The 15,122-nt window shown below is 41.9% G+C and overlaps 5 protein-coding genes across 5 annotated transcripts in view; 2 read left to right on the forward strand and 3 right to left on the reverse strand.

Moving 5' to 3' along the window:
• Nucleotides 1-495: 495 nt before the first annotated feature.
• On the reverse strand, nt 496-2,408 carry LOC132796980 (uncharacterized). Its single transcript, XM_060808368.1, has one exon. It carries the CDS (start codon nt 1,597-1,599, stop codon nt 553-555), a length of 1,047 nt encoding a protein of 348 aa, XP_060664351.1. The 5' UTR covers nt 1,600-2,408; the 3' UTR covers nt 496-552.
• Nucleotides 2,409-2,801: 393 nt separating this feature from the next.
• Nucleotides 2,802-4,745, forward strand: LOC132797017 (uncharacterized). Its single transcript, XM_060808424.1, has 3 exons — nt 2,802-3,032; nt 3,201-4,094; nt 4,147-4,745. Exons 1-2 carry the CDS (start codon nt 2,853-2,855, stop codon nt 4,011-4,013), a joined length of 993 nt encoding a protein of 330 aa, XP_060664407.1. The 5' UTR covers nt 2,802-2,852; the 3' UTR covers nt 4,014-4,094; nt 4,147-4,745.
• Nucleotides 4,746-5,068: 323 nt separating this feature from the next.
• Nucleotides 5,069-7,780, forward strand: LOC132795025 (FAST kinase domain-containing protein 5, mitochondrial). Its single transcript, XM_060805426.1, has 2 exons — nt 5,069-7,004; nt 7,640-7,780. The coding sequence occupies exons 1-2, from the start codon at nt 5,172-5,174 to the stop codon at nt 7,727-7,729; spliced, it is 1,923 nt and encodes a 640-aa protein (XP_060661409.1). The 5' UTR covers nt 5,069-5,171; the 3' UTR covers nt 7,730-7,780.
• A 110-nt stretch (nt 7,781-7,890) lies between these two features.
• Nucleotides 7,891-11,620, reverse strand: LOC132795026 (mitochondrial ornithine transporter 1). The gene is made up of 4 exons (XM_060805427.1): nt 10,610-11,620; nt 10,059-10,505; nt 8,396-8,501; nt 7,891-8,329 (listed from the first exon to the last, which is right to left on the reverse strand). Exons 1-4 carry the CDS (start codon nt 11,115-11,117, stop codon nt 8,035-8,037), a joined length of 1,356 nt encoding a protein of 451 aa, XP_060661410.1. The 5' UTR covers nt 11,118-11,620; the 3' UTR covers nt 7,891-8,034.
• An 827-nt stretch (nt 11,621-12,447) lies between these two features.
• LOC132795623 (uncharacterized) overlaps nt 12,448-15,122 on the reverse strand; it is a 34,875-nt gene continuing 32,200 nt past the window's right edge. The window contains exon 9 of the mRNA XM_060806421.1: nt 12,448-14,599. Within this exon, the coding sequence (XP_060662404.1) occupies nt 13,576-14,599 (1,024 nt within the window). The 3' untranslated portion in view covers nt 12,448-13,575. The remainder of the gene's footprint in view (nt 14,600-15,122) is intronic.

Consider the following 15,122-nt stretch of genomic DNA (forward strand, 5'->3'; position numbering starts at 1 on the left):
CGTAGCATACTTTGAGGGTGCTCCAAAGTGAGTTGCTGTATTTCTGCTTGCTGCTAACTTATGTTCGCCTGGTATTTCACCGGCTGACTTGGCACTCACCGTATCACACTGGATTATTTTACTTGCTGGTTATTGTCATTTATATTTATTTTTCAATAACAACACTACAAATTCTTTTACAAATTTATGAATATATATTTCTTCAACACAATTACAAACAACAATTTACAATTTCAACACTACAAATTTAATTATAATTATAAAATATAATATAAACCAAACAAACTGTGTTTAACTCAGAAGCTTTAATCGCCTTACGACTAAAAAAAAATAAGGATTTTAATAAATTAGCATTATAATACGAATTTGGAGAAACTTCTTTATAAACGAAGACTTTATCAACCTAAATTAACTAAACAACTAAAATATGAATATATAAATATAAAAAAAAATTTGATTTAATTTGAAAGCTTTAATCGCCTTAAGACTAAGCAACAAAAAAAAAAGAATGTGAATAAAGTAACATTATAATTAGAATTTGGAAGAACTCCCTCATAGATAGGGTCCGGTTTGTGGATACCGACTACTGCCTAGGCCCTGCACGTGTCCCGCCTTATAGCTATCGACGCCGTTACCACTATAGCCAGAGCGACTTGCCCAATCCTGGGAGCTGGGACGACGCCGCCGTGTGGGCACTGGACCTGCATAGGCATCAATATCGTCTTCATAGATATCCTGTGGCTGTGTGTGCAGTTGAGGCGATGGTCGGAAGCCACTGCTGCTCCCGCCGCTGCCGCTTGGCCCGTAATCGAATAGATATTGCGTCTCTAGGGGCGATTCATCCGGCGCTTCCAGCGTGTGAGCGGGTGCACGAGCTGACGGATAGGAAGGCGGCGTGTAGCTGTAGCCCTGATCCAAATCCGAAGGTTCCTCAACGGGCGCTGGCTCTGCATAGGCGCCGCTCAAGTACGGCGCCTTGTTGCGATGCACTCGTCCTGGGGCGGCATAATGATAGCCCACATCGTCATCGTCGTCGTCGGGCTGCTGATGATAGTGGTGCTGATGCTGCTGCTTATGGTATTGATGTTGTGGTCGCTTGTCAATCACGTGATAAGTGTCCACATCATGCTGTGGTCGCGGCTCATAATCGTAGCCGTTGGAACGATGTTTCTCCTCAATGATGGTGTACGTGTTGACCTTCTTTTTGGGCGGCGGAGGCGGCGCCTTTTTGACCACATACGTTTCGCTGAGATGCTCGGCCAGCTCCTTGGCATGATTCAGATAATCGGCATGCTCGCTCATGTGCAGCGGTTTATCCAAGTCCGATAAAATGACACTCTCCAGCAGCGGACTTGTCTTCAGCTTGGACGGCGGTGGTGCGCGTCCGCGTAATCTCTGATGTGGTGGCGCATGGTGGTGAAAGTGATGGATGACTTTGTGCGGTGAGACGGGCTCGGCATCGACGGCAATGCTCGGTGCCTGATCCTTGGGCACGTGCACTTTAATGTGCACATATTCGTTGCCAAAGGCTGACACGACTGCCAGCAGCGACAGCAGCAACAGAGCTGACAACGTTATCAACACCTTACTGCACGGCATCACTTTGATTTCTGGTTTCTAGTTTCTCGATTCTCTTTTTCTTTGGTTGATTGGTTATTTGTGGTCCACTCTGTCACTCGCTCGTTGTCACATTGCCAAAATTGGTTTAAACCGAAATCTTTCTTTTGTCAAAATTTATATACGGCCAGTCCAACGTTGGCGACTGCGGCGCTCAAACGGGAAATGCGATCCATCGATTTCAATCGATCGGCTTCTTTATACTCTTACTTTTTTTCCATTTTACCAGTTTCATGCATTTGCATTGTATGTTGTAACAGCCATTTTGATTTTGTTTTTGCCATTGTTGCGTGTTGCCAGAGTGTCAGACGCAGTACAAAGCGCAAGTAGTAAATTCACCGTATTGGCAATTCTGACAGCTTCCAATGCGACGGGAAAATGAATGTACTGTGTGGCTGGAAAGCGTATTTCAGAAGAAGCAACTGTAACGGTTGTCATCATTACAAGCAGCATTGGGCCTTTGCTTGGATAGGCGAAGGGGAGGTGGGGTGATTCTTCTTTGCCGTAATCGTCTCCCTCTAGCTGCTGCGATCTGTTTAGCTGGTAACTCTCGCTCTCTTTTACGCACAGCGCGCTAGCGGTTATTGTTATTGGTTTGTGTGTGTTTGTTGTGTTTTCTTCGTTTTGTTTTAACTTTTGTTTTCATTATTATTGAAATGAAATGCGTCGCAGCCGGCCGCATAAATATTTTTCTAGCCGCTGGCGGCAGCAGCAGCAGCAGCAGCCGTAGCAACAACATTAAAATGTTTATGTATTTATTTTTATTGTTGTTGCATTTTTTTGGTGCTTGTCAAACGAAAGTACGAGACGACAGCTGAGATGAAAGGAAAGCGAAGCTTCTCTTCAAAATCGAACTCGAACACGATATCGATTATCGATAGCGGCAAAATTTCAAATTTGCTGGAGCTGCGAATTGGATAAATAAAAATAAATATTCTAATTAGAGATTATATAATACTGACAGTATTTGGTATTTGTTTAATCAAAAATTATTAAATGCCTCAACTTTTAATTGTTATGTTAAGCGAAAAACACTGAGAAAGTTGTCGACAAATTGAATGCTATTTATGACCATCATCATTATGATTATCATTATGGCATTTCAGTATTTAATAACAATTAAATACTGCCACGTGGCTGGCAGTAATTTGCTGACAAAATACTAACATTTTCGTACATACATATGTATAACAAAACGATTTATATGTCATTCTAAAATAATCTTTCCCGAAATCATGTATACAGCAGAAACCAATGAAATGCACGAATCTATAGAAGACAATGCAAATAATGATGAAAAGATTAAGAAGGAAAAAAAGGAACGCAAGAAGAAAAAAAACAGGGGGATCGATGAGGATGACTTGGAGGTAGAACGCTTAGATCTTAGCCCGCATTTTTCCAATAAGCCAATTAAGGTATGTGAATCTCACAAATTGAACTATGATTGGTATGTCGGTGGTTTAAGGAAAAAGTACTGCACCGATATCATTCTCATGCAAGGCACTGAACCAATCAAATTTCATGGATTTTTGTTACGTTTTCATTCCCAACTGTTTTCCCACAATTTGCTAACTGGATCCCAGATTCTATTGCCTGAGAGTCCTGTGAGCGCAGAGATTTTGTCCTTGGCCAACGACTGGATGGTCAACGTTAGCATCGAGTGTCCACGTAATTCCATATTTGATCTCATGCAGGTTGCCTACAATTTTTATATGCCACGCCTGCGAATGGATATATTAAGTTGCTTGGATGATAGAAGCGCATTCAGCACCGAAGACATTGTTCACTTATATTTCAGGGCACAGAAAACGCGAGTCGCCGACGTTAGTATTTTAATGTTGCATGCGGTGGGCCAACATTTTCTATTGATCGTTCACACGGATGAGTTTCGTGATTTGGAGTGGCATGCCTTGCGTGATTTACTCCACTCGAGTCTGTTGTATGTGCACTCGGAGATTGAGGTGTTGTACTCGGTGTTCATTTGGCTCTACACCGCGTACGATGATCGCATTAATGATCTGGCCGGTGTGCTCGAAGGAGTGCGCTTCCAGAAGATGCCGCCAGTCTTTCTTGTTACGCTGGGCACATTGCTGGCGGAGCTGGACGTCGGACTGGCCGATAAACTATGTCCCAATATGCAGATGGGAATGTTGATTCAACAGGAATGCTATCAGTGTGACATTGAAGTGGGCGATGGAGTGGAATTGGAACGCGTCTGGATCGAAGATCCCGAGTGTCCATATCTCAACGATGTCAAGAAGGGGAAATATATCGATCATGAAGTATTTTTGAAGTACGTAGAGAGACTTACTAATTTGGATGCTTTCACATCGCGCATCTACGTTAAGAGTAACAAGAATGTTTTGCAATTAACAGAAATTTCGCAAAGTGAGTGAATTTAAAGCAAAATCCAAAAGCAGCAAAGTATAATGATTGTCAATTCACCTGAAATAACAACATGTGACATACTAAAAGACGTAAGTAAAGCGCTTTATCATTTTAAATCTCTCTATATGTCTATTTTTCTAGTTCTTCAATATATTAATCAGAAATTCAGCAATTGCCTGTCCTTGACTCTTGACTGCGAATAAGTTGTCAACAGACCAGGCGGGCATAGCTGACGTATACGTAATTTATGCATGCAAAATCCAACCCAATTAAATAATTTCGAACCCACAAAGAAAAGAAACGGAAACAATGAAGCACAAAACTAGTTTCCATGGAAAGCAGCGCCACATAACAATAACAATAACAATGCCAGTGACAGTGACAGTGACACTACGCTACATATATTATGCATGGTTAGTTTTAGTCATAATATATGTATATAACGGCATATTACGTATACGTTGAAGAACACAAAAAAACCAAACAAAACAAACGAAATTTGTTTATCTCAATTCCAATTCTTTAGCAGAGACAAACATCTTCGTTATCGTCGGTGAAAATATAAATACAAACGTTCATTACGTTCTGTGTTTTCACACAAAACAAAAGAAAAGAAAACTTAGGAAAAGTTGTGCAAATTTTTGCTTTACATAAACACATTCACAAAAAATTCAAACATTGTTTTATTCATATTGTGTTGTTGATTAAATTAAATTAATAAATAATTTATACATGCAAATTAAAATTGAAATCAAAACTATCGATTTTAGCATGCTGCATTAATCGATATCAGTGCCAGCTGAGTAGCTGAACGCCGCTGATGTATATGTATTGGAAAGCCATGAATTATCATCATTGTGTTGCATATAATCAATAGTTCTACTTAATGCATATATTTTTCCAATTAAAATGATTATAATTATAATAATAATAAATATTTAAATAGTCAAATTTTATTTCAATTCAAAATTACCGCTTAGCTCGCTATTTGTATCGATACTTCAGCCCGCATGGCATGACTGTTACATATTCGCACGTCTGGCAACGCCACAAACAGCTGTGCGCCGCTGTTATTAGTGCGTGCATTTACTGTTTTGGTTTTTGTCCCTGACATAACGCCGAATGTGTAAATCTCGACAAGTGATGAATTAAACCATAGTCAAAACATGCTGTGGATTACAAGGATAAGCTTGCAACGTGGCCTGGCCATCGTGCAGCAGGCGCAACGTCCGCTGCTGTACCGTGGCATACGCACAGCGCCCACAATGCCGGCTCGTCTCTTCGTCGATGCGGAGAATCAGTATGCGCACAGCATTTTGTCTGGCTCTCTCAAGCCGTACCAAATTGCCCGTATTGGCGACTTATTCAACAATGCAGCGGCCAGCTGTGAAGAGGCGCCACAACATGTGCTAGCGCCAACTGAGCATAGAACAAAACCTGCCGATTTGTACGAGGATCTGTTGGCGCTTGTTCAGTTTTGCGCCCAGACGCAAACACAGATCAGTGACGAACGCTTTGCGGACTTTGTGCGCATCTTCTGTGAGGAAATGCACCGTCTCAGTGACGAACAGTTGGTGGGCTCGCTGCGCAGTCTGCAACAATTGCCCACACCGGAGTCCACGAAAACGGCCAACTACATGGAACTGTGGAACACGCTGGACATCGAGTGCTGTCGCCGCATTGAGGGCTGGTCAAGTGCCCAGCTGCTGCTGGTGAGCGATGCCTGGTATCAGCTGGGATTGGTGCGCATCGGTGAATTTGTGTGGTTGGCGCTGCGCAAGCTGGGACGCAAGGTGCGCAAGTTGCCGCCGGAGCAATTGGTGCAATCGATGTTTCTATGCAATCTGTTGCGCCGACCGGTGTTCGAGATGTTCGACTTCGAGCACAATCTGGCACAGTGTGTGCAACAGATGACACTCCCGGAGTTGGGCGTCATGGCGATGGGTTTCTTCAAGACACAGACACCCATTCGTAATCCGGAGTTGTTGCAGCAGCTCTTCGACCGCCTGGAGGCGCAACTGGACACCGTCGAGGACATTACGCTGGTGGCGCTGCTCAAGATCTTGCGCTACAGCAGCAAGCTGCAGCAAGTGGATGCGGTGAATCATTTGCTGAACGCGTTGCAGCCACAAGTGGAGCGCGTCTCCCTTCTAACGTGTCTCCACATGGCGCTGCTTGGCTGCGAGCTGCAGACGTGCAACGATGAGCTCGTCGAGCGCATACTGCTGCGCTTCGAGCACTCCCTGGACGAGGCGCGACTGAAGGATTTGGAGCGCATTTGTCTGGTCATTGCACTGTTCAATTTGCGCACACCCAGTGGTGTGGAGCACCGTCTGGTGCAGCGGGTGCCGCAGCTGCTGCGCAGTCGCATCGATGAGATCCTACGCTATCCACGTTGCTACACCAATTGCCTGCAATTCCTCAGCATGCGGCAAGTCTGCGATATCGAGCTGTTGACCGTGGCGCTCGAGCCGCGCTTCGTGCGTCACGTCTATCGCAGCGGGATGCCGGGCCGGGAGTACTTCCATCTGGACAGCTTGGCCCAGCTGCTGGGCGCGGAGTACACGGGTGCGTTCCTCACCGAGAAGCAGCGCCAGCAAATGGGCAAATTGTACACACAATATGTGCCCGATGGCAACTTCAAGCTGAACAAAACGGATCGCGTTATGCTGGAGATTCGCGATGCTCTCGGCAGTCTGCTGCGCACTCACGTCCATGCCAAGCATCTGTTGCCCCACTTTGATCGCTGTGATCTTGTCGTCTGCTACGATCGCCAGCACCAGCGCGTGTTGCCCCTGAGTGCTGACTGTCCGGCGGATTACACTGGTGTCCTGCTGACGCGGCAGCATCTACTCGGCGAGCGGGAGGCGCCGCATGTGGAGACCCTTGTGGTTGTCGTCGCGGGGTGGAATAATGTGATCAGGGACAAGGAGCGGCCGACGGGACAGTTTGCCATGAAATTGCAGCAGTTGCGGCAGATGGGACACAAACCCATTGTGGTGAGTTGCGGTTCGAAACTTGACTACCATGCCTTAGCATCGTATAGGGAATGATCTTTGTAGAAATTTTTGTATTTTGATATTTGAGCAAAAAGTTAAGAGCGATTTATGCAGTTCATATCTCAATTGCAGATTGAATTACCTTTTGAACTTTGACTATAAATTTCAATATTTTTGTAGGCAATATTTTTGGTATATAGAAAATAACCTTTGTATTATTGGATATTTACTTTAATCATTAAGTATTTACTTATTTAAAAAAATCATTGAGTATTTACTTATTTAAATTCAACTATTAAATCCTAAGGTTCTTTTTGTTTTATAGTATTCAAATTTGCAAATTTTACAAGTTTAGACAAAGTTATTTTTCTTTTTTTTTCAAACCGAAACTTTTTGGTTTTGTTTCTTATAACTATTGCACACTTTTTAACATTTTACATTCCTGAGTCTTCCACTTTGTATAAAAATAGCTAACTTGAACTTTTCAACATTTTTTATTAACGTACAAAAAGACCTGAACTTATCGCTAAGCTTTGGGTTTGGAAATTGCATTCCCAGACATAATAAAAATGTCTACATTTTTTTCTTCTTTCTAACGAAAAAAAAAAAACAATAATATATATATAAAAAAACAGATCTATTGGCATGAATGGCGCGAACTGGAAACGTCAGCGGATCGTCAGGACTTTCTGAAGCGTCGGCTGCGCCAGGCGGCCAACATATGACAGGCGAAGGGCAAGGATGTGGAAGGGCGGGCAGAGGAGCACTGTCTGAATATGAATGTGGCGGATGATGAGGATCAGGATGGCAGCAACGACTCGAGTAAACAATGCATAATCTTAAGGTGATGTTAATGATAATCGTAATAATAACAACAGAGCCACAATAGTCATAAGAATGTCGATATCTTTTCTTTCGTTCTTTTTTTGTTGCATTTCCAATTATTGTTTCATTGGATGACCGCCCGCGGTCACGTCCAGCAGGAGACAGGGATGAATGTGGGGGGAAGGTGGTTCTGGGGATGTCCCTTTCAGAGCGTAGCTCCATGAAGCGCCTTCTTTGTGTACTCGTAAACAACGAACAGGGTGGCGGTGGCCGGAATGGTGCGCAGCACAGATGGCAGCAATCCCCGATAGAGGGCGAGCACGCCTTCGCGCCGCACAATGTCCGCGCCCACGGTGAACATGCCCTCGTTGAGGTTCTTCACCTGGATGCGGCTCTTGATCACATCCGCTGGAAATGTGGAGGTCCACAGACAAACGCCGCCAATGGCGCCAGCAACCATTGTGCGGAATGGTCCAATTTCGTCCTTCGTCTGTCCCTCTCTGCAAAAAGGAGTTTGAATGTATTTTGTATAAAATTTAGAATATGAGAGATCGATCTAGACTTACTTGCGCAGCAGCTCACGTGTGCCCTCGTAGCTGCCAAAGAAGAAAAAGTAGCCGGGCATCTCGCGTATGAACGTTGAGCCGAGGCCACGATAGAAGCCTCGAATGCCTAGAAAAAGAGAGAGAGAAAGAGAGCATTATACTTTATGATGTGTTCCTATATTTCAGTCTATAAACTGAGCTCGTAAATTGTAGTAATTGAGAGTACACACAAATTCTAAAACATAATTAATCGACTTATAGTCAATCAAGAGTAATTACCATGAAATTTGGCAGCTCTAGCTCTTATAGCTACTTAGAGAAACACGTTACAGCAGACGGACAGACAGAACGCCGGATATTTGTAATACCCTTTTACGTTGTAAGTGCGTAATTTCTAAGTGACGTCAGTAAGTGGTCAAGTTCGTGTGGCAAAGCGCGGCGCGTGGAAAATAACAGTTGAGCTGGCACGTGAGGCCAGCTTTGGTTCTATTTATAGACACTCAACTAGACCCCCATCAATCCCACATCATCATCATCATGAGACCGGGGGGATTGCATGGTCATTGTGGGTTCTCTTATCTCAACAATGCGACTGTCCGCGTGCCAGGCGCGAATGAAACAGCAATCGCAAAACAAATATTTCCCTAGTCAAAATGAGAGTAGATTGACTTTCGGATGGGGAAGCGCATCTCAATCGAGACTTGTCTGTCAATCAAATAGGAAAAAAAAAACTCGAAGATTTTGTAAAAATTTCCACTTGCCTACACTGATAACAAGTCGCATCTCTCTTCCTCAATCTCTCGCACTTGAAACGAGCATTATCCATATTTACAATTCACAATACGCACTCGAACAGACTCATTGTTCATTCATAAAAGCAAGCCACGATTATGCTCTGGACATAATGAAGAATACGAATTGAAAGCGTGAGGCTTAAAGAGTTGGAAAATTTCCTATTTCTATTTATAGATCGAATCATTAATGTATTTCGAGTAACATTGAAGTCTCATCATTAAATAAGCTGTAAAGAAGTTGTTTGGCATATATCTGATTGTTTCAAAAAAAATAAAAAATATCTAATGATTCTTATAATATAAATATAAAATAATATATCCACGATCTAGAATTTCAATATATGAATTCTGCTTTACAATATAAATCATATACAAATGTACATACATACATATATCTGATATCTGAAATCAACATTTCTGATATTTTAGTGCTTTTATAGAGATTTTAATCATATTACTAACGATTTCTTTAAAGCTTCTTGTTTGTATCATTTAGAAAAGTAATTTTGCAAATTTTTTTAAATATAAAAGAAGATGAAATGCATATGTAAAATTGTGTTCTGCATTGAGAGATTACGAGAAGTGAACGATCACCGGAAGTCGATGATCTCCACTCTCCAGCTGCATATCAGAGTTGACAAAACCATTGCCACCAGCAGAGCATATAAATTTGGCAACGATCTGGCAACGCCAATCACGAAATGGGCGGCAGCTGATTAGATGGATTTTGATGTGGCGTATCGCGATTAAATTATGAATTATGGAGAAATCACACATGAGAAGAAATAAACAACTCAGATAGCAAAAGTTCGTTAACACACGCATATACACACAATCTAATCGGAGACTGTGACAAAATATAATCGATTACGATTAGAACTCAAACTCACCTTCGGTGCGCCAGATGTAACGCGTGAGGGTCCATGGAGTGCGTATATCGGCTGTTTGTGTTGGCTCCACAAATTGTTTCATATCGCGCAGCGCCTGCAGTTTGCACTTGATCAGCTCGGTGGGGCAGAGTGTGAGGGTGGAGAAGCAGGCGGCCAAGGAACCCGCGCATGCATTTTCAGTTGTGGTTAATTCGCTGGCCAACTCCTTCCCAACCACATAGGTGACAAACTTTTGACAGCCACCATAGGCGGCAAATAGCACCGAATTTTCAGCGACATTGGCAAACACCGCCGGCACTGAGCCAGCGTAGAGGCCGCGCATAACACCATCTCGTTGATAGGTGGTCACGAAGCAATCAAGCATGCCCTTGTACTTCTCTGGGAATGTTTGCATCTTCACCTTAACCGTATCCAATGGCTGTGAGACATAGACCTGTGCCGCGCCACCTGTTGCCCATGTGCGCCGAAAGAGAGTGAAAGTAAACAATGTAGAATCGTGTATCGATTGTCAAGTATCGATGAGTATCGAGAACAATCGCAGCTTGGCTTACCTAAGGAGCCGGCAAAAAAGTCTATTAGCCCCGAAACGAAGTTAATGTTGTTGCCGGTGCTGCCCCCATGCATGTCTAAATGCAAAATGAATGACAAGAATCTACCGACTAACCGCAAGAGTCGCAGTCGAATATCCGCACATGATTTGAGCACACCAAGTAAACTGAATTTGCTCGACTCTCCCCCTTTACCATCGCTTTTGCCATCTCTGCCGTCGTCGCTCTTTTCATCGCGCACAGCCTTCTCATATGCCTCGGCGATTTGCTCTGGCGTCATCAGCAGTATGCCGCTGCCCACAGTGCTCGTGCTGATATCGGGCGGCAGTGGCGGCATCGGTTTGCTCGCTTTGCTCTTTTTACTCGCCGTTGGCATTGTTGTTGCGGCCAACGTCGACGCGGCGCTCTCTGTTTTCTGTTGTTGGTACGCATCGTTCTTGCTGTTGTTGTTTTTCGCCTCTCTTGGCGGCGTCAACGTCGCAGCGGTTATCTCTGCCGCCGTTGGCGACATATATATTTATAATATTTTGATGTGTGTGTATGTATGTGTGTGGGCTTGTTGTCGTGCTCCCAACCAATTGAATGTGTTGTTGCTATTTCATTCATGGAGTTGGGTATTGCGTCATGATAACGCTCGCAGCTCAGCAACAAGCTCTTTTGCTCTTCCTCCGTTTTCAACTCTCTCTATCCTTATCTGACTCGTGCTACTGTTCTTTACTACCACCTCTGCTGCTTGTTGCTCTCGCACTCGCCAAATGCTATCGCTATCGTTATCGATATTACGATCTCTATCGAATTCGCCTCCGTTTAGTTGTCCGATGTTGTCGATGTCGATGTCACTGCGCATTAACTTTTTGCCGTTAACGTTTAAATGCAAATGTAAAACAAAATCCATGAACATTTTGTTTCAGCCGGAATTTAGAAGGAAGAAAACCTAAAGTAATGAAAGTACGTACATTGTAAAATGTTTTCGATGTAAATAACTACTTAAAAATGTACGACAATTTTACTGATTAATGCATAAATTGAAACTAATTGACATGTAATTCAAATGTACAACTTCCAAACATCGACTGATCCACGAAGCTCTTGTCGTTAACAGCTGTTAAATGGATTTAACATAGGTTAAGTTGAACATGCTGTTAATCATAGTACGACGCTGCTGTTAATCGACGGTAACGGAAACGGTTTGTTTTTTGGTTTTCAAATTGTTTTCATTCAAATAATTTGTCGTTTTTATTAATAATCGATAATTTTATTACACCATATGTAAATATCATTTTATCAGCGTTTTCAATGTGTTTACGTTTACTGGCGATCCATCTTTCATTCAGCACTATGTTTATATACGTTCCCACACCATTATTATCATTGGGATCCATGTCATCTATTCAATGTGTGTACCTGTGTGTTTGTGTGTGTGTCTGTGTGTGTTGAATGTTCGTTTGTATGCATGTATATATCGCCATTGAAATTAATAATTTAATAATTTACATGAAATTATATGCATTAATTCATTTACTCGCTATATTTATATATCTTTTAGTACATTCATATGCCGTATATATATAAATATTTGTATATATATTATATACGTTTATACGTCTATGTCATATGCTATGCCGAATCATTTTGCAATAGGCATAAACAAAAAAAAAAGTGTAATCATAAGGACTAATTGTTAAAGTCGCTTGAGCTAAGTTCCTGATCGGTCAAACTGTTCTGTGTTACATACAATATATATATATATCATTATTATTATTATTATTATAATTATTTGTATTATTACATATTACATTTATGTATGTTAAATATTATAATGAGTGTTTTTAGCTAGTCGGTATATTAGATACTGGTATTTTCATTACATTTTCTGTCGTTTCCTTTCCGTTTTTTTTTTCTTTATCGCTGAGCTTGTATGGGGCCTTATTTTGTTTTTGGGGATTTGTAGTTGGATATAGCCAAATGGATGTTACATTTTTGTGTCGTTTTATTGAAATATGCCCTTTTCACTCATCTTTTCTCAACACTTTGTACTCGTTTATAAATTTTTCTTGGTATTTTCGCATTATTTGGTGTAAAAATAGCAATGTTATTGTAATTTCGCTTTCGTTATTTATTCATTTATACAATCCTTTATTTGTGTTTTTATACAAACTCAGCGGCAAATTGTTTAAAATTATAGCATTTTTGCATATTAGTTTGCATTGTTATTGAAATGGTTATTATTAGATTTTTATTTTATACATTTACAACTATACATATTGTTATTATTGTTACAAAATCATAGAGTTTGCCAGCGCTTTTGCGAGAAAAAAAAAACTGAATTTACACTTAAACATATTGGCACACTTTATGGTATTTTTCTCATTTTTGTTTTTTTTTTTTATTATATTTTATTATATTTTCACATATATTTAGGCATAATAGTTGAGAAACTGAACGTAATGCGACATCGCATAAGTTGGTATGTGTTTGGTATTTTTTTGTTGTCGGTATTTTTGGGTAGTTTTTTCGTATTTTGTTTTTTTTTTTGTTTGTTTTTTGTTTTGCATAGCTTAAGACGATTTATTTGCGGCTTAGTTGAATTAAGTACATATGTATTGTAGTACATGCGATAAGAACCGAGGAACCAAAACTTTTTGTTACGTTTAAAACATATTTGCGCTTTCAAATTGAACTATATATAATATATATTGAATATGCATATAAAAAAAAAGATGAAAATGATTAACTTAAAATGCTTATCGGATACAATAGTATAAGGTAATTAAACTGGGGGATGCTGATGCTGACCAGCACTCTTTGTCACTCATTGATATTGCACTTTAGTCCCGCAAAAAGTTCAACAATAGCATATCTAGGATATACGAGTTTGTTTGTCATTTGGAATTGGGTCTGTATAGAATTGAGCCTGGACTAGCTGTGCAGTGGGAGTGTTTGGGGAGGTGCTTCGATGCCACCTACTATTAGTAGTAGGCGGGAAATGGATGATAATTCGACGGATTGGAAGCATGATGATTGGCTGATGGCAACACCGGTGGCGGCCTAACACCCGGATGATAATTGCTCGATGCCACCTGATGGTAGGCACCAAAACTTCGGGCCATATGACGATTTTGCGCTGCCGCCGCCGCCGATTCGCCAAGCAGCCGGGATTGATCCGCTGTGCCCAGCAATCGATTGTTCTGCTCCATCAGCAAATGCGCTGTGGGATCGACGAGCAGCCGATGTGGATCGGCGGCCGCTGCATTCGAGGCGGCCAAAATGCGATGCTGTTCAACGGTGGAGAGCAGACGATGATGCTCGAGACTCTCGCGACTCTGGTGCTGCATCTGGGACGAGAGAAACGAGCGATTGTTGCCCACCGCCATGTTGGCGGTATTCGGTGTCAGATCCAACGATGCCATGCGCAGCATATCATGATGCGGATGATTGTACGGCAATTGCGGTGGCGATGATACCACATAATTGGCCGTTCGACTCAGATCCACCGATGTCGTCTGATCGTGCTCCTGTTCGCCCAACTGTTCGCTCAACATATTATGCATTGCCGCCGACTGATGCTGCTGCATTGCCAGCTGACTGCTGTGGCCACCATGACTGCCATGCTCCTGTTGATGCACCACCGAGGCCGCCGATTGCTGTTGGGCCTGCGACTGTTGGCTCTGCTCGCGATCCGACAATATATCGTAGATATGGTGATGGTAGCGACTGCTCGGTAGCTGGAAATTGTGATGATAATTGCTCGATGCATTCGATCGCGAACTCATGTCCAAGCCCTGCAGATCGGACATATCATTCGCAGCGCTGGCTGCTGCAGCCGCTGCTGCTGCCGCACTCGCTGCATTGCTGTTGCTGCTTTGGCGGTACTCGGCGGGTGAGTCCAGGTCCTGGCTGTTGTACTTCAGATTGCTGGCCATGCTCTCGTACTTGGAGTACATGAGATCGATCTGCGATTGCGGGAACTTCATGCGCATGTCCTGACCAGCACTATAGAGATAGAGAGAGAGAAGAAATGTGGTTAATATTTAACTGCCTGATACAAGTGCTACTTCTATATTCAAAATATACCAAAGTAGATAAAATATACCAGATTGTTAACCCTACAACTACATTGCAAATATACCATAAAGTGCCAAATATACCAAATAGTAGTCGTAGGTAGAATTATACTCGCTGCCCATAGGGTTGACGATATGGCATATTTTTGACTTGTAGTAGTAGTATGTTTAGAATATTAATTAATTATTAATATAAATGAAGCAAGTATAATAATTCCCGCTACCCAAAGGGTTGACAATCTGGTATATTTTGGACTTGTAGTAATAGTATGTTTAGAATATTAATTTGGCATTAAAAATATACCATAAAGTCTAAAATATAAATGAAGCAAGTAATAATAATTCCCGCTACCCAAAGGGTTAACGATCTGGTATATTTTGGACTTAATGGTATATTTTTAAAGTAGTAGTGTTGGTATTTTTTTGTATTTTTTCATATTCTAATACTAGAT

Source organism: Drosophila nasuta, chromosome X (genome assembly GCF_023558535.2).
Source record: "Drosophila nasuta strain 15112-1781.00 chromosome X, ASM2355853v1, whole genome shotgun sequence".
NCBI lineage: Eukaryota > Metazoa > Arthropoda > Insecta > Diptera > Drosophilidae > Drosophila > Drosophila nasuta.

Bases quoted from the DNA above. Each gene is read 5' to 3' on its own strand.
- LOC132796980 (XM_060808368.1), bottom strand. From the start codon at position 1,599: ATGCCGTGCAGTAAGGTGTTGATAACGTTGTCAGCTCTGTTGCTGCTG.
- LOC132797017 (XM_060808424.1), top strand. From the start codon at position 2,853: ATGTATACAGCAGAAACCAATGAAATGCACGAATCTATAGAAGACAAT. The intron at 3,033-3,200 runs GTATGTGAATCT...ACTGGATCCCAG, and splicing joins TTTCCAATAAGCCAATTAAG to ATTCTATTGCCTGAGAGTCC.
- LOC132795025 (XM_060805426.1), top strand. From the start codon at position 5,172: ATGCTGTGGATTACAAGGATAAGCTTGCAACGTGGCCTGGCCATCGTG. The intron at 7,005-7,639 runs GTGAGTTGCGGT...ATAAAAAAACAG, and splicing joins TGGGACACAAACCCATTGTG to ATCTATTGGCATGAATGGCG.
- LOC132795026 (XM_060805427.1), bottom strand. From the start codon at position 11,117: ATGTCGCCAACGGCGGCAGAGATAACCGCTGCGACGTTGACGCCGCCA. The intron at 10,506-10,609 runs GTAAGCCAAGCT...CATGGGCAACAG, and splicing joins CTTTTTTGCCGGCTCCTTAG to GTGGCGCGGCACAGGTCTAT. The intron at 8,502-10,058 runs GTGAGTTTGAGT...CTCTTTTTCTAG, and splicing joins TTACATCTGGCGCACCGAAG to GCATTCGAGGCTTCTATCGT.